Below are 24,730 nucleotides of genomic sequence, written 5' to 3' on the forward strand. Positions count from 1 at the left end.
TGCAACAATGATGACTTTTGATGCATTACATTTGAAATGACCATGAATGCATTCAGCAAAAAATTCAAAGCCATTAAAAAGTAAGGCTACATTTTAGATCTTTGAGATATCAAAACATGGCGTTTATATTGGGGTTGTAAATTCCATTATGAAGGTTAGGTAACGAATGCAAACTGGATATGACTGATCTACAATACAATCCTTAACTTGTTCACCCCAGAAAATAGCAGATCGACAAGCTCACAACGTGTTGTGATCTGGTCGATCTGCTATTTTCAGCTAAATCCTTCCCCATAAGTGCAAGAACTTCTGGGAACTCAGATTATCCCCACAATACCAGAAAATACACTAGTATAGAGCCCTGAGGGGCTCCGGTCAACCATATGGGGTTTAAGTGGTTAAAGGTATATAGCACAAATATAGCACATGTGTGCCCTCTGCTGCTCATTAGAGGACATTACATATCTTAGAGAGTAATTTTCTACTGCTTTGTTATCCAATCACTTAAATCCTATGTACTTTGTTGACAGAAGTCCCCATTCAGCTATGATTATACTTACTACATTATACATTATATTTACTACATTATACCATTTAATTTCGATCGTTCCAAATGGGGGCACATCGGTCACCGTGTCATTTTCTTCGACCATAGTTAATAATTGCACTACTTCTAACAGCACAGGGAAAATGTGCTATTTACCTTACATTGTGAATAAATTCACTACGACTCCAACATTTGAAAGAATTTAAGACATTTAATGAAAGAACAATATATAACGTTTTTTAAACTATATACACACACACTATACAGAAAGAATTGATTACAAATGGACTGATTCAAGACTGTACATTTCAAACAAATAATTGATTACTAATTGATTACAAATTGACTGATTCAAGACTGTACATTTCAAACAAATAATTGATTACAAATTGACTGATTCAAGACTGTACATTTGAGACAAATTGATTGATTCAAGACTGTACAATTGAAAATTAGACGATTCAAAAATTTATGATTCACATTTGTAGAGAGAAAAAATATTGAAACGATTATTGAAAATAAAATGATAATCATCCCAAGATCAAGCACTATGTTCTCCCCAATCATGGCTGTAGGTTACATGTTCATTGTTTCCACAGACCCCCGGGGCGTCGAAGTGGAGGTGTTTCGAAGTGGAAAAGCGCACCCATGCGCACGCACGTGCATCTCGGTATATGTGTGTATGTGTGATCAAAAGCTGGGGAAATTGAATCAAATAAATAATGTACAGTTCAAAAATGTATGCTAATGTATAAAATACAGTATATGGCGATTATAGCCTCCAATCAAGGATCGGAAATTGAAAATGTCACCTAGTAACTTATTGCATTATACATCACTATTGACTGCCGCACAATGTAAACATTACTAGTGTCTGAGATAGACAGAGTTTGGAAATGTTTGTCTTAGTTCCATTGTAAGTCAGTGGTTAATCAAGTATTAATCATGCGTGTAGCATTTAAATCTCCAAAACCATCTTCTGAGCCCCAGGATGATCCCGAGCCTCCAGAAATATTGATACAGGTAATGCCCAGATCTCGAAAAAGAAAAATGTTTTTTTCCTGTGACACCAGCATTGATGAAAAAAATGTAAACGATTATTGAAAAGAAAATGATAATGATCATCCCAAGATCAAGCACTGTACTCCCCTATCATGGCTGTACGGGCCTGGAACCACACAGTCTTTCCAGACCGACGTGTCAGTCTGGAGGTTCCTACAAATGTCAAGTGTCCGTTAACAGGGCAATCACCTGCCTTTTTGCCCGGGTTGGCACTTTAAAGTCTCGTCTAGGCCGGAACCAACCAAGACTGTGGTGGTGTACTGCTGCTGTTAGGTGGCTCTCTTGTCCTGCCCAAAGAGCAGCATGAGATCAACATGGAGGCACTGATATTGTCTCGTGATGATCGGAGCCTGCAGGTGTCATCGTACTTTTTCGCACACTCCTTGTCGCCGATCTTTTGTCTTGATACCGCACCTGTGCGCCTGACGTCGAGGCACCAGGCTGAGGGAGACCAGCTGCTCCAGCAACATGTCCAGCTCTTGCAGGCTTCGCTCACTCTTCCTACAGCCCAGGTCTGCTCTCCAGCTTGCCACCTCTTTGTTCTAGAGGGAAGAGAAAACACATTCCAGGTCAGTTAAAAACAAAGGATCCCACAATAAGACTTTGATGTAGGGTTGCAACTTGCAACAGTTAATTAAACTACTGTAATTGATGAAAAAAAGTGAGCTTTAAGAAAAGAATCGATAGTTGCAGCCCTTTGTTGACACTGGAGTGAATGTGGAAATGATCTTGATTCACACGGTCAAGATCAAAAGTTTGAGAACCACTGCTATAATTCCATCAATGCCGTTCTTTATGGATACTCACTCTTGGACTCTTTTCCCTTACGCAGAAAAGCCGGGCTGAAGTCTTAGTCTTCGGCGGTGCGGAAACTGCTGGGGCTCTCCTGAGTAGATTGAGAGATAACATTTTTGTTAGTCGTGTTCTTAAAAAGGGCATCTACAGATGTTAAACAAGTGCAATATCATGTTAATTCTGTTTCAGTTCTTGAGAGGATGATCAAGTTCACTCAGAAGAAACAGGATTATTGGGCTTGTTGCTCATAAACAATTTTACACAACACAGCAGTATGATGCAAAAGAAAATGTCCCCAAGGGGTACCTGGTGGCTCTGACAGCAGCTCCACGTCTTGCGAATCACAAGGATACACCTTGCAAGTCTCTTCTTCCATCCAGGTCTCTCCTCTCCCTGTCCTACAGGCAGCTCTGGTGTCTCCTCACACTTTCCTATCTAAATAAAGGATAAAAATGCCAAAAATAAACCCCTAACAGCTCATGCAACCGAAGTAGTAAAGTTCAGTTCAAGACGTCCTTCTGGTGTTAAATGTATTACATTCTTTCAGTTTGAATGTTAAAACATTGTAAATCATACAAAATTAGGATTGACACAGTATTAAAAAAAAAAAATGAAGTCCCACTAATGAAACGTCTCTGTTGGGTGCAAATACAGTACTGTATGTCATATGTCCAAAACTGTTACTTTTCAGGATTTTTTTTTTTTTAAATAGCAGATCTACAAGCTCGAAACGTGTTGTTATTTTTGAATTTGAATCCTGAAAAGTAACAGTTTTGGACACATGTGGTTTCCATCTGACAGAGACGATAGATATAGGATTAATGTTTGATAAATAAAATGTAACAAAATATGGCATCGATTTGAATCAATTTGGTCATTAGTTTATCTGAAATTACATTACATTACAGTCATTTAGCAGACGCTTTTATCCAAAGCGACTTACAATAAGTGTATTCAACATAGGTAGGGAACGAAAACTACTAATCACCAGAAGTCTTTAGTGCATTTTCTGCAAAAACAAGCAACCAAGAGTATACCTAGCGCTAAGGTAAAAGTGCAATATATCAGCTACCTATTTCCTTAAACAGATGAGACAAAATAGCTAAATCAAATGAGCATGAGCTAAAACAAATAAGTGTATCGAGACTAAACAAGATTGTTAAGACTAAACAAGATCCAATAAACAATACAACAATAGAAAACAAGCGTTCGTACAACTAGTTAACAACAAGTAGGTCAGGCAGAGAGGAAGGGTAGTGTTTCCTGAAGAGGTGAGTTTTCAGCCTGCGGCGAAATATGGGCAGTGACTCTGCTGTCCTAACATCAGTGGGAAGTTCATTCCACCACTGTGGGGCCAGAACAGAAAAGAGTCGTGACCGTGTGGATCGGCCAGAAGGACCCTTGAGTGACGAGGCAATCAGTCGCCCCGAGGTGGCAGACCGAAGTGGTCGGGAAATGTAAATGTTTTTCAGGCAACAACACTTACAACATATTTGCCTCTTGTCCCCAGGCCAACTCGTGAGCGTAGAGACCTGCGAGGTGCTTCTGTCTGGTTGACTTTGGAGTCTGGAAAAGCTAGTTGCTTTTCTTCCACGCTGAAAAATTAGATCAGATTAGTCAAATTAATGCAATAAATCAGATTACGTGTACGGTTAATTTATAAAAAATAAAAGACGTGTAGTGTATGATAACTTTCCCAATCATGGAGAGTCAGGATCATGTTGAAACACAAGAAAGGAAAGCTTTATAATATACAACATATATAATACTATGAAAATAAATACATACCTGTTGACCACTGCATGCCTGTAGCTCAGTAGTACAACGTCTGAGGGACCACAATCTGCAATTATTAAAGAGAGAAAAGCAACAAATTTCAAATACTGCCAAGGTTGGAGTTGGGCGTTGCAGAGGAAAAGTCAAATGTAAAAATCATTGTACCAACAGCATAATAGGATTTAAGGATCTTTGATCATATCTGCAAACTCATTCTGCACCAAGATAAGTTAGACAATGAGCAGATATTGAAGCACAGGAAGAGAATTTGCAAACAAGCTCATTAAAACATTTAAACCAGGTGAAGTGAAGACTTGGTATACCTACCATATGTGGCTGACTGGGGACTACATGTCTGTGTTCTGATGAGTTTGAAGATCAGACCACCACTAACCACATCTGAAATGCAAAACAAACAAAACCATTTATAATATCTTGACTTAAACCATTTAAAGATAGTTACATCTGCATTTAATACAATTAAATTTCATTCTCTGTCATATTAATAAGTAATCATACCTCCAAACCTGCGCCTACGTTTCCTCTTCATCCCCAAGCATTCCTTGGGTCCATCTTCAGGAGGTGACAGAGTGCTGGCCTCACTGGCCAACATGGATGGAACGTTCTCCATGACGAACTGTGGTAACGCACCTATCACAAAATACAAAAGTCATTGATTAGTTGATCGACAGGGGGGAGTATATAGGGTATAAGTGGTTGTTGTCCAAATTAATGGCATAGATTAGAAATGAACTGTGACGTCTAGAGGCGTACCAAAGTCCTGAGCGTTGTCAATGAAGCAGTGGATGACTGCTCTCTGCAACGTAAGGCGTTTCTCTGTGCCGGCGTTCATCTTGGCAGTTCCCTCTCCAGATTGAAAGAAGTTAGGCGTGAAGACGACGGACAGGTTGCTGCTGTCCATCTTATTCTCTGCTCTCCTAGGGTAGGCACAAACAACAATCACAGAGTACAATTAGAATTGGAATCCATTCATTGGGAATTTGATTCATTGGGTGCATTGATTTCACATAGAAGAAAATATAAGCAAAATCTGAAAGAATAGTAAGATATAAAAAGGTAAATATGCATAAAGGCAACAGTGACAATTGGGTCAGACCAGGTGTGAGGGCAATGTTAACAGTACGGGATGTATATGGTCTATACAAGTCATGTAAGAATGAGTCCAGTTCCATATAAATTCATGTTTATTTGATCAAGTTTTGGCTGTCTGCCCTCCTTCTTCAAGATCAGAAAACAGTCTGTTCTTGAAGATCAGACGGATGAAACATTAGCAAATAAAGATTAAAATGCATATTATGGAGCTGGGATGTGTGGACATATTTTTCACGAGTTTAATATTCTTTTAATATAAGATTAAGCCATGTAAAATAATTCATTAATTAAAAAAGCTGGTGAACACTCTTTCATCTAATATTACCTCTGGGACACCTTCTGGAGGAAGTCGAAAAAGTAGCGCAGTACGCAGCGGTTTCTGTGAGGCAGAACGCAGGACAGCAGCAATGTGGCGGCGGTGCGTTCCTCCTCGTCGTTCAGCTGCTGGGCTTTCAGAAACGCTTCATGCAGCTCTGTGGGCAGAATGGGTTCTGGCAGCTCTCTGAAGAATTGCTTCACCAGGCCGGCCACGTCACAGGGAACAGCCGTGGACACACACTGCTCACCTGCATCCAGCTTGGCCTGAAGAAACAATGAAACATTGCGTTAGACTTAATTTATACACATATGTGCATTGGATATAAGTCTGGGCAATTCATCAAAACCGATATTTAGAACGGTAACAGACTTAATCTGGACAGTTTTTATGATTTAGTTTTTGATATCAATGAATCAACATGAAATAGTCTAACAGACTAAATCGATTTATCTGATTAACCACTCAAACCCTGTATTATACAGTATGTCGTTGTACAATGGTAGGAGATGCAAAAATTGTGAAAATAGCAGAGCTGGTAGATCTGCAAATGTCACTGTTTAAGACAATTATAGTTTGAAATAATCATGATATTGATTTAAAGTCATATCGCCCAGCTCTGATTGGATAGCATGTCATTTAGACATCTCCCAGGGTCAAGGTCGCAGGACAAACAGCAATACGAAAAGAACATCTACTACTAATACTAAAATCAACTAGACTCACCGTGAGTGCTTTCAGACGAACAATGGATCCTGCCTTCCTGAACAGACCCTCTGTGTCTACGTGAAGCAGAAACATCTTACAGGCATCGACTAGAAACCTGAGGAAGCACACACATGAAATGAAATTAGCAAAAAAACACTTTTGAACAGAAACATTAACTGACATTATTTTTGGCTTTTTAAACAAGCTGTCTCCATTTACCTTGGTACACTACCGTGTTCATTTTCAAACTGAGGTAGGCTCGCCAGCTGTACTCCAAAAACCTTCACCTGAGGAAACATACATTAAACAGCATTTTAGATTTCATAAGACAAATGACAAAATATGATAAATCAAGTTGATTGAATGTGCCTTTTAAGACTCAAGCGCCAACATGTGATCTTTAATCTGGGATGGGATGAGTGAGTGTGCTTGGAGTTCTCAAGATTCAAGAGGTTTTATTCGTCACATGCTCATACAAGACTCAGTGAGAAAATGACACATTCAAGTAAATGACACTGCATGTTAGAAAGATTTGTTTATCCATAGACTCACCGTGTTGGTAGATGGTGTCTTTGCCGTTTGTTTGGTTCCGTTGAACCCCTTTTTGATGTTAATGCCGTACTTGGCTCGAAGCTGCTGCACCGCCATCAACCGCTGCAGGCTGTTGATATTGATGTTTTTATTAACAAAAATGCATATAGATGACCAAAAGCAGTGGTTGTCAAACTTTTTTCATTTCAAGGAGCCTCAGTTTGGTGACCATGATTTGGCCACGATAACGCTGAGTATGTACAAATGGAACCAAATGGACCCGTAAGGGTACGGTACATTACGTTACCATTTACGGTTACAAACGTTACCATTTGTTACAGATCTGTCAAGGTCCCGCTGGAACTCCCTCAATGACCCCTGGGGGTCCCTAGACCCCACTTTGAGAACCACTGGTCAAAAGGATAAAACCCCAAAGAGCTGGAGAGTTTATTTACCTGTCATCTACATCCTTCAAATCCTTCTTCAGGCCCATGGAGCCCTCAGGACACTGGTCAACACAACAAGACGGCATGGTCCTAGATAGATATGAGAGAGAGGGGGAACAATAAACATGTAGTTCAAACAAGATTACAAAAAATAGTGGTGGAAAAGGTACTCACATTTTTTACTTCAGTAAATGTATCATTACTGCAATGTAGAAGTACTTTGTTACAAGTAAAAGTCCAGAATTAAACATTTACTTGAGTAACAGTATTAGTATCGAAATGTACTCAAAGTACCAAAAGTAGAAAGTACTCATTATGCAGAATGTCTCATTTTAAGTTTTCAAATATTTTGAAAATGCTACCCCCAAGCCCCAAATGTTAACTGTCTCTACGCGGTAGTAGTTTAATGTAATAATCCATATCTTTCAATAAAGAAGTGTTTTAATGCCGTCTGTGGCCGAACGCCATTTTTTCACCCTCGTTTACATCCTCTTTACATTTAGTGTAATTCCGGGTTTCACCGAATGCGCCCCGTCACTACCCGTCACCACAGCCCATTGGGAACTTCCGACAGAATCGGCCACAGACGACATTAAAACACTTCTTTATTGAAAGATATGGATTATTACATTAAACTACTACCGCGTAGAGACAGTTAACATTTGGGGCTTGGGGGTAAGCACCTTTTATTTTCAATTTGTACACGTTTGGATTGTCTGCGGGGCATAGTGCAGAAAGTCTATGTCTCCATGGGGCGTGAACCCTACAACTCTCGTAGATTGAAAACGTCAGAATCATAAATAAGTCTACGAGCTAGAGAGAAACCATCTTGAACTGCTAGTACAACGTCTGTGCAAAAAAAAAGAACAGTTCTACAAGCTAAGCCCATGATAAGGTTCTTTAGCTTGTAGATCTGTTCCTTTTCACATGATTTGAAGGACAACATTCCGTTGTTACATTCAATTGATTCAAATAAAAACAAGCTAATGAGACGTTTTAAATGGATTAGGGGGAAATGTCATTTTTCACAGGCAAATAACGTTTTGTAACGTTTTTTTTTGTATCAACAACACTTTAAACTAGCTTCTTTTGGGCTTCTAAAGACCGTCATATTAAAATGACATTTCCCCCTAATCTGTAAAGAACGTGTTTTTTTTTTTTGTGTTTTTTTTTTAATCACCACAACCTAACGTCTATAACAAGCTACTTCTAAAGCATGATGACAACCGTAGCTTCTAAAGATGTTAGCTCAAGCTATAGATTTGAAATGGAACTCATTTCAACCTAGCTAACCTCGGATCAACACGGTCATCGGTCATATTCTAATATAATATATGACAGTCTATCAATAAGGCTAAAACCTAGAGCGGCCGGATGGCAACTGTAAGGTTCCCAGTTCAATCCCCCAGAATTAGTGTCGAAGTGTCATTGAGCAAGACGCTAAACCCCTAAATTGCTCCCGATGAGCAGGTTGGTGCCTTGCATGGTTTCCTCCACCATCAGTGTATGAATGTGTGTAAAAGGGTGACATTTGTTGACAATAATCTTGTAAATTTCAAGCTCCAGGCTTATTTTGAAGTCCATTACTAGACGTGCAATCTAACACGTACTAACCTCGTCGATAAAATCTTCCAAGACACACAGAAAACGGATGTAGAAGTTGGGATACCCCTCCTTGGTTTGGATTTTGAGGAAGGCTTGACGTAGGCACTTAAAACTCTTTCAAACATTTGACCATGTCCCGGACCTTCATGGCGTTGTGGATGGTCTCCATGTTATTCTCGAGCTCCGCAAACCTGATGTGATTAAATAAGGTAGTTTGACTCAAAAAGAGCTGAAGCTAGAAAGGACTCTCAGATGCTACACCTACAGTCATTCTAAACAAGAACAATGTAAATGTAGGGCTAAACTTTGACCTTGCAAACTACAATACACCTGCTCCACTGGGGCTCATGAAATGAAAAATGTTGGGATCTACTTTGATATACTGTAAACAGTAACACTTACCTTCTATCTTTGGCCCTCTTTGTGCCCTCTTCTTTCTGTCCACCATCAGCCCATTGTTCATCCCATTGTCCAGCCCATTGTATATCGTCAGCGCTTGAATCAAAAGATGAGTCCGATTGATGGCGCCAAAAGGCACCGCCACTTAAGACTACATCATACGGATCCATAAATCCAGTGGATTTGACAGGCATTCTGAATTCTGCAGAGAAGGAAAGAAAACAATATTTTTCGGTGGTCATTGGTCACTTCTCTGGTGATGGTAAGTAATGGAACTGTAATGCAGCCGTTTACTGAAGGTTCCTGCTTTAAATGTGGAGAACATCCGACTCTAAACTGTCAATTTGTTCAACTAATTTCAGCTCAAAATGATTAGCATTTTATATGCCTACAATATATTATGATGATGGACTTGACCTATTGAATTGAGGCCAACCATATGTCTCAAGTAACTTGAGACAAGACTAAATGCAAATGCTTGCCAATGATCAAATAATAACGTTGGATTCTATTTCTAATTCTCAGGTGGGTGCAAAACTCCTGCTGTGTCAACCTGTCTCCTTTACTATTTTTTACACCACTGTTTAAAATTCCATGACAGACAGCTCTGGTCCATAAAGCGATATAGCCAGGATAGGCGGCTGTAGTTATGAAAAAAAAGCACCTCACCCAAAACAAATTGCAACAAAACGTCTTTCAGCTGTTTCTTGCAGTATTAGGTGTCCTTAATAACATACTAAAAGTTTACCAAAGTTTGAGCACTGGAAAGGTGTTATTTTCAAGATGGCGTCCAAGATGGCCAAAAAAATCTTTAAAATAACTCCTCTCTATAAGAGAATGGGCATAGGGAGGAGTCGAGGAGGAGCCTAGCTACCAGTGACGTATTTCGGCGGCCATCTTATTTAGGGTCGTATCAACAACATTGACAGCTACTCACAACGTCTCCTGAACACACAGTCTGTGTAAAGTCTACAACACATACACACACAATGCGTGACAGAGACATACCATACAGAGAGAAGTTGAACGCGGATGCAAAGGCACGCTACCTGGAAAAAATTTCATTACATCTGTGCCCCAGAATAGATCATGTAATGACAGTGTGCCCAGTCAGAGTCACAATCATTCATTTCATAGACTGGTTCACCTGAACCGAAAATAAAATATAGTCATCTTGAGTACTGATTATTTATATATTATTATTGATATTATTAGCTAAGTATTATTATTATTATTATACTGTTCATTCATTAATCATTGAGCTAGTAAGTGAACTGAACGGAACCTGTGTTGCCAGATTTTGCGAGAGAAATAAGCAACCAGGTCTATGAAAACAAGCCCAAAAGAAGTGGCTTAGTGACATCAGCTACTTGAAAATAGCCGATCTACAAGCTCACGTGAGCTTGTACATAGGCTATTTAAAATAAACTCTTGCAATAAAATAAATATTTTTTTTTAAAAAAACATTCTAACATTCTTTGAAGACCACTGGTTTAAATAAAAATTAAAACATTGGAAGCAAGCCTAAATAAGCAAGAACACTTTATAAATAAGCCACACAAAAAAACGCAACCCGCAACTACCAATTCTACAAGCAACTTTACAGAAAAAGCCAGAAAAAGTTCTGCCCAAAGTCGCTTATAATAAGCCGACATGGCAACGCTGATTCTCATCCACACTCGGTCTCATCAACACAACATGTTTATATTTTTATTGTGTGCTGTCATGCTTGTTTGAGCACAGGTAGAGAGCCTAAATGTGTTTGTTTCATTGTATTTAAGATATTCGATATAAATTCTTTTTTTTTTTAAATGCCAGATTTAGCTAATACGGCCGTAAACGTCCCATTCAAACTGCTAGCTTAGCCACTAGCCACTTAGCCGGTGCTCTGCTCTCTGCGACTCAGCACAACAGATGTGTTTGGTGATTGTTGTCGGCCAGCCGAGCGCGTCCTCCTCTCGGACTGGGTCGCAGCACCGCGTACTCAGCTCTTGGTGAAACAGCTGGCTCTCCCGCGCGTCCTCGACGTTGCTTGTCCGACTCGGAACCGAAATCCCTCCCATCCTCGTGGGGGTTGGTTTGGCGTCGAGCTGGGCAGGGATGATGACGTTTCGCCTCTCCCACGACGAGCCTCCGTCGACACTGGACCCCACGACGTTGAGCTTGCCTAGCCACTCCTCACGTGAAAGGCTACTCCGATAACAGCACCAATCTCCGTACTTTTCTCGTCGCACGGGCTGGCTGTTAAATAACTGTACCGATATCTAAAGCTCAACCTAACTTCAGATCTTCCCCTTGGTCCAGGGACGTACACACGTATGATTGATGTAAACCACTCGACATCGACAACAACAACACTAACACCAATACTGCCTTTTGGTAATGTATTAACTATAATAACACACACACACACACACACACACACACATAAACACACATGGTTACCTAACTAAACTATCACTTGTACAGTATTGCAGCCAGCCCTAGAGAATCTACACAGATTAGAACTCTTAAATGGGTGCTAATGGTTGCATGAGGTGACGTGATGTAGCAGCAGGTTATTTAACAGAAAAACACAAAACCACAAGAAGGAAAATACCATTAATAATACGTAAACATGCATAAATATATTGACAACATATGAGTACAATAAAAGAGTTTTTCCACACAGAATAATGTATAATTTTCGTGCACAATTGCCTTACCAGCTTCTCAATCTACGTGCTAACGCTCTCTCACGCTGCGATGGAATGAATCTTACTGGTCAAAACAACTCTATGCGCACGCGCAAGAACACATGTGGAACTCTAGTACCAAACACACCTACGTTTCAATTAAATAAGGACGTTTCTCGTATCCTAAAGTTAATGGAATAATTCCCCTAAAAAAGTATCCCCGAAATTACACATGCCCCCAGGATCCAAAACCACAAAGAAAATATGTAAAGGCAGTAAACACGATAAACAAACTATTTACACAACAACAATCATGACGTCATAGCACCGGAGAAGAAAAATACCCCTTCTCTCCTCTAGAGGTCGCTCGCTACCAGTCTAACCCGTGCATGCCGGTGAATGTTTGTAAACGATAGAATATATAATATGGTCGGAAAGACCCTATAAAACTACACAGTGTGTGTGTGTATATATGTATACATATATATATTTATAACAAGACAGTCCTTTTTTGCTCCACTGAGTAAAAGTGAAATCAAGAGAGGAAGGTGGAAATAAGCTTTTTTTAATGATAGGAATAGGACCAAGAGATAGCTGAATGTTTTGTTTGTCTCTAGGAGTACACGTCAGGCAGGCAGACACATGTCAGTGTCTACAGTGTCTACAGCATACATGGGCAACTGGCGGCCCGGGGGCCACATGCGGCCCCCACCGTCACTTAATGCAGCACACAGATTAATATCAGAATACTGATATATAATTGATTTCAGCTGTTACAATTCCAAACATGCAAACATGACCCGCTTTAATTACTTCAGTCTATATTAGTAGCTTAATGACTAGTAGTATAAAAATATTTTTATTGATTTTGTATAAGACAAGACATCAACAAGACACAACAAGACAAACAAACACCAGCCTATAGTAATTAACCTTAATCTTAATTAGGCAATGTATAGGCAGACAGAGTACAACAGACCACAATATATAGTTGGACACATTAATAATTGAGCTTGTAAAAAAAACAGAGCAGTCACACAGAGTCGAGATGAGTCGTGATAGGACCCCATATATATTCAAATGTTGCCAGACTCTCCTGTTTGTTGCAATGCAGTCTCTCCAGGTGTATCAGTGACACAAACTCATTAACCATCTGGTAAAGCAAGGAGCAGTGGCGGTCTTACACTCTGTTAAAATAATTCTCTTTGCTACCAGTGTGCCAAGCATAAGAGTCTGCTGGACAGAGTACGGCAGAGCAAGAGAAGCTTCGGAGCAACCAAACAAGGCAGTTAGTGCATCAGGTTCGATATGAAAACCATATACTCTGCTGTACCAAGCAAAAATGTTTTGCCAGAATAAAACAATCCTTGGGCAAGACCAGAAAGTGTGACCCAACGTGCCCTTGGAGATGTTGCATCTGTCACAAATATCGGAAACAGTTGGATACATTTTATTCATTTTAACCTTATGTAATCTGTGCATGACCTTGAACTGGACAAGCTGCAATCTGGCATTGACTGTGCCCGAGTGAATCCTAAGTTCATAAAGTTAACGTAAGTATAACTAAATGCATTTGAAATTAAATAAAAAGTAACTTTTCAGGATTCCAATTCAAAAATAGCAGAAAGAAATCAGGATTCCAATTCAAAAATTGCTACTTTTGTGTGACATGGAATGGCGAAGTACGGCATTAATTTACGAAAAAAGTAAATTAAGTAAAGAGAGACAGCATATGCAATGTGGCCCTCTGAAGTGAGTGTGGAATTATAGTGGCCCTCTCCATCATCAAAGCCCACTCCTGGTCTACAGCGTCCACCCCGGGGATGTGTACATGGTACAGGTGTGCTGTAAACTAGACCACGGCTACTGCAGTGAGTGGAGCTTCACCAGCAACACAGCAGTCCCTGAGTGTAAGCCTCAATTATTCCTGTTGATCTTTGATAGAACCTTGGGTTATATACCTAGCCATATATTGTACATCGTCATATCTGCTGCTTCTGTGCTCTGAGATCGAGAAACCGTAAGTAGTGATTCTATTCACTCTCACTGCATGGTGAAACAGGTTTCATCAAATATTTGGACTAGCAGAATCGTCTATATAAAGTTCAAGTTGTGAACTTTGAAGTGAAGCACGTGTGTGCACAGATTTCCTCTCTCACGAGAGAGAGGGAAAGATAGAGAAAGAGAGAAGCACGAAGGAACAGTGACGATGCACTGTTCCTCCAGAGAGAACCTGCTCCGCTCAACATCACATGTAAAGAGAATTGCCACCTTGCAGACGGCTTCAATCTGATGCAGCGCAGAAGGCCTCATGTGACTGTCAGTTCAAAATAGGGAGTATGCATTTGACTAGGTAATGGCTATGTATGTAAAATATGTCATTTAAAAATAGCTGAGTAATTGCCATGATATGATTTAATTACATTGGAATATAATGTCAACTATCAGAATGCTTAATTGCAGTGTAGTCAGTAGTACTGAATTGAAGTCCTAACTAAAGTAATCAAAATCAGTTTCAAGCTATAGTTTATTGAGATTTCAATGTTTCAACACATTCAGCTGGTAAATTGTTGATGCCACATTGTAGTAACTGCATTTGAACAGCAGATGTCAGTATGTTCACTGACTTGGCATTCAGTACAGTGAACGTTTATATTTACTAATAATTCATCCTGCAAAAAGACACTTTTAGCCACGGTGGATTAATGAAATAAAGATAATTAAAAATGTATACACTTTATGTTTCATACATCAGTGTATTCCAGGAAAAGCAATCAACATTTATATAAATTAAGGATTACGTGAGAAATCACAAACCAAGCAAACAATCTATAGAATCTAATGTATTCGTCTCTTTGTCACCCAAATGATTAGTTCAACAGTTCCCTTTAACCCAGGGCCCACCTAGCTCCACCTCTCTCTACTCCTTCCTTGCTTTTACAAAGAACACTCCGGTCACATCATCCACCCCCACTCTCATGTCCTGTGGCAGCGTGTACACCTCCATCCTTATCAGTGTGTAGCCGCTCTCCTTCAAACTGCTGCACACCTGGGACTCCTCCAGGGGGACCACGGGGATCTTCACCCCAGGTCCCCCGAGGTAGTAGCTCTCCCCCAGGGCCCCGATGAGGAGCAGGTGTCCGCCGGGTCGCAGGAGGCCCCGGATGTGTCCCAGGGCTCTGGTGAAGGCAGCCAGGTCGGGGCTGACGCTCTCCAGGCAGAAGCAGGACACCAGGCAGTCGGCCCCGACCGAGGGGAGGGCGTCGGGGGCCAGGGGCCGAGGGCAGTGCACGTCGATGGGGAGGACGTCGGAGACCACCAGACGCAGCCTGGCCGCTTTCTCTGCCCACGCTGAGGATCTAAACGACAGTGACATCGTCAACAATCCACGGTAGCAATGCAAACGTCACGAGACCAAGGTCAAATATACAGTGACATCCCATCCTGAAGTGCCACAGGAATGTACTGTTCCCTTCCTGATTAAGAAGCAAACATGTAGCATTTAAAGTGAGGCGTCTATAATTGTTCTATGGTAATGGTTTTATTACAGTGGGGCCAATTGGAAAGGGGAGGAAAATGAGTGGGGAAAACATCATGCCCTATGTTGGGGATGTCATCTTATTTTTTTTTTAATGGCGCTTACTGCTCACAATGCATCACGTGCATTGTGAGCTTGTGGATCGGCTCTCTTTAAAAGCCGTTTTGCCCCCCCCCCCTCCCATGTCATGGAAAAGATGGGAATCCCCTGAGTTGATCAACCACAGTTGCTGATTGGGAAGTCCAGGGCCATGATTATACTGAATAACTGGTTCTGTGTGAGCTGAGCTCTCATTTCACAACATAATGAATCTGATATATGAGTGTTTAGTATTTTAATAGTCAACTCATGCAGGTCAAATCATTCATAAGAAATTAAAAGTATCTATTGTTTTCTTGTTTAAAAATGGAGGGATTGTGGTAATATATCTATGAAGACTGAAAAAAAAATCTTTTTTTTTTAATGTATTTGTTTTTGTAGATTTATTCACGCATTCATTCACCAAAATGTTGGCAATTTTTCCGGCGTCTTTTAAAAATCCTGCATAACCTAGTCTGGTCCTTTACCTGCGTCCCTCCAGCTTGCAGACGTGTTGCAGGTAGGGCGTCCAGTCCAGGCCGCATCCCTCCTGGTCCTGGAGCCAGCGTTTCAGCTCCTGCCGGTTGACCTCCAGGTAGTCGGTGAGGAGCACCTTGCCGAACACCTCACAGCCGCTCAGCACCTGGTACAGCGTGGGACCCGAGCCCACGTCCACCAGCACCTCACCGCTGATGTCACCTAGTGACCAAGATACGGAGGACAGCTTTATTATATTTATTTGAACCGTGTTCTGCTTTACCTTCCTTTGCTGTTCTTCTGCCTAAACTTTTGCCGACTGACATGAACACACTTCCCATCTGGGATTATTAAAGGTGTCTTATTTGATTTGATCTCATCTTATTGTCTGCTTTGAGCAAGGTGTTAACACTTTTATTTTAATCTAAGACAGATGCTATATACCTTTTTCGAATGTAGCCCGTTCAAGTATCTCTATCTGAAATGGTCCTTGAGAAAATATTGGATTTGAGCTTTTGTTTATCACCATTGGGAGGCACAGAAACCAGATGGTAACACAATATATTAAGTGGGGCATAAAATAGAAATCTATATCAATCATAAAAGATGGCTGCAGACAACTGACAATGTCTAGAGAGAGGGCTGGGGGCGGTCACACTTGATGGAAATGTTTTCAGGATCAGCAATGAAAAGATTCACAGACAAAGAAAAGAGACAAGTAACAGAGTAGTCTTGAGTCATTCACAGGGAAAGAACGGGATTTGCCATGCACTGTAATGCAATGTGATTATTCAAATGTCTGTAACTGTGTGTTCTTTTTAACACTGAGCTATAAAAATCCCAAAACAACTACTTTTCAAGCATTTAGAAATGAAAATGTATGGACACACTCAAATATGTCACCCTCACCCACCTTCAGTGAAAGCTCTGTGGAGACATCCCAGTTTCCAGGGCACGATGCTGTCCTGTCGCTCAAAGTCAGCTCGTGGTGGGGTGTAGTTGTACTGCAGATACGCCACAGGGTCGAATCCCTGGTAGCAGGCTGCCATTCTCTCCATGCCATTCATTTTTCCATCATCCTCCATGGCTTTCTTAATCTCTCTCTCTCTCTCTCTCTCTCTCTCTCTCTCTCTCTCTCTCTCTCTCTCTCTCTCTCTCTCTCTCTCTCTCCTCACTCCCCTCCTCTGACAGCTGCACTTCAGGTATACAAGTCACATCCCCTTTGCCTTTGGTTTATATACTGTGTGTGTGTGTGTGTGTGTGTGTGTGTGTGTGTGTGTGTGTGTGTGTGTGTGTGTGTGTGTGTGTGTGTGTGTGTGTGTGTGTGTGTGTGTGTGTGTGTGTGTGTGTGTGTGTGTGTGTGTGTGTGTGTGTGTGTGTGTGTGTGTGTGTGTGCGCTCGTGCGTGTGTGTGCACGCTCGTGCCTTTGCTTTGGGCTAGTCTGATAGCACTGGCCTTATTGGCAGAGATAGCAATCCTCTTTTTGAGGCCTGCGTTGGCCCCGATAGCATTTGTCCTGTCTCCTGTCCCTGCCCCGGAGCGTTGATGCTTTTCTCCAGCAGTACAGGCACTAATGGACGACCACATTCAGCTTGGAGGCTCCACCTCTTAGGGGCCTCGCTATCTCCCCCATCACTAGAAGAGGCCCTTTGCACTCAAAACAACAGACAAGATTTGCCAGTGTCCATTATCTGGTGGCCATTTTGTCTTTGAGGGGGTTGGGGAGATTGACAGAGATACCTATGGGGTAGCAATTCCCAACCAGTATGCCACGGCCCACTGGTGGGCTGCAATAGTATTTCAAGTGGGTCCCCAAAATCAGAAAAGTAAGATTTAACTTGCACAATGTCACCCTTAAGTTTATAAATCTGTAACAGTTTGATGCAACATGCCTTGACAATTGAATTCCAAGCAATTAACCCCTGGCTTAAACCTTCAATGATGAACAGGGAAAATAGCCAGTCTACAAGCTCACAGCGTGTCACATTGCGATACGCTTTGAGCTTGCAGATCAGTTACTTTCATTATATTTGACAATTTATAATATAATAGCCTAACATAAAAATAAAATAGGAGTGGCAGGTTGTGGTTTATGCGCTTAGAAAAGTAACATTAGAAAAGTAAAAAATGTGTCTGCCTTTCAGACAAAAATACTCATCATAATAATCTTTTCAATAACGCTTTGCTGGATAAGATGAGGTTTTGGCTTTGGTTTTTACAAGGCATTTTTCTACTCAGATAACAACTCAGCTGCTAGGAAACTCAATTGGCTGTTTTTCTGTTCTGTCTCTGCTAGCCATTGTCCATACTCTGGTTGTCAATGTCAATTAAAACTAAATTTGTTATCATTTTCTGATCACATGAATGAAATTAAAAGCAGCTGTCCATCGATGCAGAGGTCCTCTGTGTTGGAATCCAAAGTGTTTTTCCTGAGATGGCTCTCTTAACATCTCTCTCATTCCTGGCGTCTGACCCAGTATCCCATCACAAACACATAGTGACCTCCTTTTCACATACTTTTACTTGAGTAAAAGTAGCAATATCACAATGTAGAAATACTCTGTTAAAAGTAAAAGTCCTAAACAGAATTTCACTTGAGTAAAAGTACAAAGGTATTGGCATCTGATCAAAGTAGTCATATTTGTATTTTTTTTCCTAAAATAGCAGATCTACAAGCTCACAATAAATATTTGTATATCATTAAGTATTAAATGGACGTACTCAAGGTAAAGTAAAAGTACCTCAAAATTCTACTTAAGTGCAGTAGAGTTACAGTATGTACTTTCCACCACTGCCAAAACATCACCATGCCCAATGGAGACAAGGTATTTTAGAGGCCTGACATGGAATAGTGGTACAAGATAATGTTGACAGTAGGATATTTGGGGATCACGTTGATGAGTGTTGGACTGGGCAAGCTGGATGAAGGACAGATGTATTTTTCCAATGTCACAAAAGGATTTGGAATTTGTACTGTTCTGTGGCTGTCATTAGCACCAGCTGGAGTAATCAGCCACATGTCACTGAGAAGCAAAAGGTTTACTTCACAGTTCTTTATTAATTATTTATAGCCTAAACCTCCAGGTTTAAAGTACATTTGCATTCAAAGGACCACAATCATGGTAATACGCTCTCAAGCTTTACTGTTTTATCCTTTCAGATATGTACAAATATATGTTTATGCATATGCAGTCGTGCCAGTAAAGACGTCAATCAATAAAACAGTCAAACAGGGATAATAATAGTTATTAAAACTTTACGTTTTATTTGGGGGGATTGGAGAGTCCATTTATCAGTGCTGACATTGTGTACATAGCTTATTTTTCACATACAGTATCCAAGTACATGAATGATATCAAAGTGACACACAGTGTTTAGCTTATACAGTTTAGTGGTCTGGCTCAAGCCATACAATAAATTACTACACGCATATGAATGAACAGAAACATGTATCTAACTTTCAACCCTCAATAACATGGTTTTCTAATAACCTCATTTAAGTATCTACACGTCTCGCTTTGTCTTCTACATTCCAAGGTCAAATCAGCTACAATGATGTGTCGCACTGTTGCTATAGAGAAACAAACAGTTTAATTCTCAAATGTGTGGAAGTGCAAATCCCCAGGAACATGTGCCAAAGTGGCCATTATACCAACAACGTAAATAAATGCAGTGATTCAACTTTCTAAGATAAACCTTAATTGAACCCTGTGAGGAAATTCAGGTCTAATAGCAGCAACAGCAGTAACAGTGAAACACTGGATAGGTAGGTACAGGTAAGAGTAGAGTCAACAGCTAGACAAGACAGCTAGACTTAGAATAAAGATTCTCAAACTAGTTAGATGGACTGTAGCAAATTTAAATCATCACTTGATCTATCTATCCTTCTTGACTACTTTCAACCTCTTGCATCTCTCTCAGCCTCTATGTATTTCCTGGGTCATCACCCTACCCAGGGTCCTCGGTATTTTGGTCGTAACCTCCACATTTTTTTTCGCCTCTCTGCCAGGCCCCGCTGCCCCCACCACTGCCCTCCTGGGGACCATCCCACACCGCACTCCTTCCTGTATGTGTGTGGAGGCCTGCTGCCGGCCCCTAGGTCCGCTTTGGGCTGCCGAGGTGGAGGAAGGCTGGGCCGGACCGCCGGGTCTGTGCGTTTTGCTTTTCGAGGGCCCCTCCTGGCTGATGGCCCCCGAGAGATACCGCTGGAGGAGTCTCCTGGCCTCCCACTGTCTGAAGAGACCCTGCTTCCCAGCAGAACACTGTACCTCCACGACTGTGGGCCTGGGGGAGGGGGGAGTGGGGGGTTTGCGGGTTGACACAGAGTGCAAAAGTGCAAGAGTTAGCCTCTGTATTAACATATTAACCCTCGCATCCCTAATCTGACAGGCATTCAGCAAAAATATCTATGGCTATTTTCGGGGAAGAGATTTGATGTAGAGCGGAAAAAGGAGGAGGGCATATAGACCTTGGGGGACTCTTTTCAGTGTGTGTGCGTGCGTGCGTGTGTGCGTGTGCGTGTGTGTGTGTGCGTGCATGCGTGAGTGCGTGCGTGCGTGTGGCAGGTATGGCACCCCTATATCTTCAAAGCCTGATCCAACCTACAACCCCTCCCGCTCACTCAGATCAGCTAACACAGGGAAGCTGTCAGAACCTTCCTTAAATCATCCGGGACAACGCTCCACACGTCCCAGACTCTTCTCCCTTCTGGCTCCCAAACTGTAGGAACAAACTCCCCATTGCACTTAGAACTGCAAACTCACTCCCAATCTTCCGCCGTAATCTGAAGACTCACCTCTTCAGACTCCACCTTAGACCGTAGCACTTGCCGTAGCCCTTGCCCTAGCCTCGACGACCTTGCAGGCTTATGCAAAGGTTAAAATGTAATTTAGATAGCATGTTATGTAGACAGATGCGAGGTTCATTTGTTGACCTGGCATCCTATAGTTTGTATAGTTTCAATGTACAGATATTTAAATATATATATATTATTCAGACTGATGATAGGTTCTTGGTTTACCTGTGATCCTAGATTACTATTTACGGTATATGCATTAGATGTATTACCTTGTTGTCCTTGCTTACTGTAAGTCGCTCTTGATTAAGAGCGTCTACAAAATGCCTAAATTGTGAATTGTAAAATTGTGTGTGTGTGAGTGAGCTGGCTGCTCCTAACCTGTGGTGTTTCTGTGGCATGAGGCTAGCACTGTGCCAGTGGGCGCTGTAGCTCTCTCCTGTCTGCCAGTCCTCCTCCAGAACGCTACAGTCCAGCTCCGCTGTCCCCAGGACACTCATTCCTCCCGCTGGGTTGTGTCCTCCGGCCTGACCCTTGTCTACTCTAGATTTGACCTCCCTGGGTCAGAAAAAAAAACAATTACCACTATTACCCTGGCCGGTGAAAAAAGTTTACAACGTGTTGCACGGCGACGCATTATGAGCTATTTTTGAAAATGCTTGGATAGGGCTTAAAGTCGTTACTCGGGTCAGAGAAGAAGAAAACAGAACAATTAAATACAAAACACGCAATAAAGACAAGATAATATTATTTAAAAGGTAAACAATACTCACTTTTCTGACCTCTATGTTCCACCAAATATCTGTACTTATCCCTACTACCTGCTTCTGTTCTATTCTGCTCTGTTCTGTTGAATTGTCCTGTGGTCTCTCGTTGGTCCTCGTACCAAGCGGATTCTACTCTACGGGTGGAGCAGTTCAGAGCCTTTATGGCCAGACAGTCTGCTTGGTTGGATGATGGGGACATTTATATAGTGGACAGTCTCAGTTATTTTGGAGTGGCTCAGCTGCCACCTGCACACTGTTGACACTGGACACCAATCAACAGGCTAACTATCAGACTGCACAGATAATGACGCTTAAGCCTCCACACACGCGCATACAATCATTTACACATGCACTATGCATGCTTACACTATGCATACACACACGAGCGAGCACTCGCGTGCGCGCACACACACACACGCACAAGCGCGCGCGCACACACACACACACACACACACACACACACACACACACACACACACACACACACACACACACACACACACACACACACACACACACACACACACACACACACACACACACACACACACTCACACACACACACACACACACACTTGGAAGACTGCTTTACGGGCTAGTGGGGAATGAATCCTAACAAATAAACAAATAAACACTCACACTCAATGACAAAATAAGCAGGCAGACACACCCACATGCACATATGCAGTACACATACAAAAATGTTACGTGCACATGAATTCACACGTGCAAAACAAAGCAGGTGCGTGCACCCTGTCCTATAGACAGACAGACAGACAGACACTTGAAAGAGATGAAAGATAATGAAAGTGATATTGACGGGCAGAGACCAAATCCCCCCTAAGCTCTCTGCACTCTTCCACCCCCACCCCCACCCCACCCCACTAATCAGCACTGCCGGGAAACTTAAGCCATTAAAGAGCATAAACATACGCTGCTTTCAAGACTGTGTGTGTGATAAGATGAATAAACACTACCCCAAATACTGCCCCAAATCCTGTCTCATCTAGCCCTGATATATATATATATATATATATATATATATATATGTGGTGACAAATGTTTGCGTGATAGAAACTTGTTTTCCCTTTTTTTCCCCACATAAGCCACTTGAACTCTAGTATTCCTATTCTGGGTGGAAGTGGAACATTAGCCGGAAATAGCACACAGTCTCAAAGAGGTTGTAGATCTACAAGCTCACAGCTTGTAGGTCTGCAATTTTTGGCGAAGAGGTTTGGTGTGGAGGGGAAAAAGTGCAGTACAGAGCCAAAGGTCAAGTACAGTATATAAGTATTGAGGGTTTAAGTGGTTACATGTCTGAAAATAGACCTTAAAAGGTAGGGTAAGAGATTTTTGTTAAAATAACTTAAGTGTTAAATTGATTTATATTCTGATAGTAATCATTGGTAGAGAGTGTTTGTTCAGTAACAGGGGTTAAACTGAAAATGCATTTTCTTGATTAAACTGAAAATGGATACTAATGTTATCCAATCAGGAGAGAGAACTCACACAGGACACAGGATAAACAAGTGAATTTGGAATTGATGACACAAAGAAATGAGCAGACAAAATTTGAACTGGAACACTATAAGATTTAAGCTGATAAATGGGTACTTTCTCCTGATTGGCTGAAGATTGGCCACCCACCTGAAAATGTATTTTCTGTTTATTAAAGAGCCGTAGAAATGCAGAGACCCCTGCTACTGAACAAACACATATTCTGTAGCAGTGATTACTATATAACGCTTTAACCTTTTAACAAAGAACGTTTTGTTTTTCACTTACCATCCAATATACAAACAAACAAACAAAAACATTAATTTACACAACACGGATATTAGTGCTGTCAAACAATCTATGAAGCTTTGTGAAATCTATGAAAAGGTTTAATCTGCAACACAATTTTATACAATATGTATTGGGGGTCCCTGCTTCATCTCCCTCTCAGTTAAGGGTTCTTGGCCTGAAAAACTTTGAAGACACCTGCTCCAGCCTCTAGGCCTAGGCCTAGGCCCTAGGCCAGGCCTCGCACTTTTGAGTTGTGAAGTGCAGCCTCTGCTGTCTCCTGCTGGCTGCTTCAAGTACAATTTTAAATGTTCGTGCACAGAGACAAGGACCAACTTTTGGGTCAAAATATAAAGCAAATGGGGTTCGAATCCACCGTGGTGCATCCGGCTTTGTCGAGCGTCTACACGAACACAATTGGCCCGTGTCCCTGTCAGCAGGGAGTGTTGGGCGGGAGGAGTAGGACGAAGACTCTACGTCCTCCTGGTGGGGGCTCCTCACTGGCAGGTGAGTCAGTAGGATACGACAGCAGTGACAACACAGAAATGCGTGTGGGGAGGAATCAATTGGCATAACGACTAAATTGGGGAGAAAACGTGGTAAAAAATAAAGCAAATAATGATGTTATACCGTAACTTTCAGTAACAAAACACTTATTTTCCTTCATGAAAATGTCACATCATGTTCTACTCTGTTACTTGGGTAGCATTTGATAAGTTAGAAAGAACTGGGAAAACCTGCAGGACAAAAGTCAATTAACCACAAACAAAAGTCAATTAAGGATGAGTACAGAGATAGCAAAGACAGACAGACACGCGCGAGCGCGCGCGCACACACACTCACACACACACACACACGCACGCGCACACGCACACACACGCACACACACACACACACACACACACACACACACACACACACACACACACACACACACACACACACACACACACACACACACACACACACACACACACAGGTAGGAGTCAGTTCCTCTCCCTTGGGTCAGAAAGATGGACAGATAGAGGGAGAGGACAGAGGGTAGATAGATAAAGAGTAAACAGCCATGGAGATTAGAGGCTTTTAAAGGAACAGTATAATGGTAGTATAATGAAATAATGGACATTTGGCTAAAGCCACATCAGACCATTTACCGAGCTGGAGGAACAGAGTGAGTGAGGGAGTTCTACATTTTTTATGAGGTTCTTACTCATAGAATAAACGTTGGTTCTTTACATTTGTAGAATCAACCAACAGCAAGAAGGGAAATCGTGACATTAGTGCTCAGGCAATATTGTTCCTGCAGTACACACACTA

At 41.5% G+C, this 24,730-nt stretch overlaps 3 protein-coding genes across 3 annotated transcripts; all 3 read right to left on the reverse strand.

Moving 5' to 3' along the window:
- Window positions 1-1,878: 1,878 nt before the first annotated feature.
- On the reverse strand, window positions 1,879-7,380 carry LOC308104986 (rho GTPase-activating protein 11A-like; the record flags this gene model as incomplete). The annotated part of the gene is made up of 13 exons (XM_080455622.1): window positions 1,879-1,896; window positions 1,978-2,151; window positions 2,711-2,839; window positions 3,891-3,999; window positions 4,193-4,247; window positions 4,508-4,579; window positions 4,700-4,831; window positions 4,955-5,118; window positions 5,619-5,875; window positions 6,336-6,432; window positions 6,537-6,604; window positions 6,870-6,978; window positions 7,304-7,380. 13 exons carry the CDS (start codon window positions 7,378-7,380, stop codon window positions 1,879-1,881), a joined length of 1,461 nt encoding a protein of 486 aa, XP_080311748.1.
- Window positions 7,381-14,893: 7,513 nt separating this feature from the next.
- Window positions 14,894-17,115, reverse strand: LOC308104987 (phenylethanolamine N-methyltransferase-like; the record flags this gene model as incomplete). Its single annotated transcript, XM_080455623.1, has 3 exons — window positions 14,894-15,332; window positions 16,078-16,288; window positions 16,980-17,115. 3 exons carry the CDS (start codon window positions 17,113-17,115, stop codon window positions 14,894-14,896), a joined length of 786 nt encoding a protein of 261 aa, XP_080311749.1.
- A 2,382-nt stretch (window positions 17,116-19,497) lies between these two features.
- Window positions 19,498-21,722, reverse strand: LOC308105247 (uncharacterized protein). The gene is made up of 3 exons (XM_080455887.1): window positions 21,635-21,722; window positions 21,243-21,419; window positions 19,498-20,350 (listed from the first exon to the last, which is right to left on the reverse strand). Exons 2-3 carry the CDS (start codon window positions 21,359-21,361, stop codon window positions 19,984-19,986), a joined length of 486 nt encoding a protein of 161 aa, XP_080312013.1. The 5' UTR covers window positions 21,362-21,419; window positions 21,635-21,722; the 3' UTR covers window positions 19,498-19,983.
- Between the last annotated feature and the right edge of the window lie 3,008 nt (window positions 21,723-24,730).

Source organism: Gymnoscopelus braueri (genome assembly GCF_963280865.1).
Source record: "Gymnoscopelus braueri genome assembly, chromosome: 17".
NCBI lineage: Eukaryota > Metazoa > Chordata > Actinopteri > Myctophiformes > Myctophidae > Gymnoscopelus > Gymnoscopelus braueri.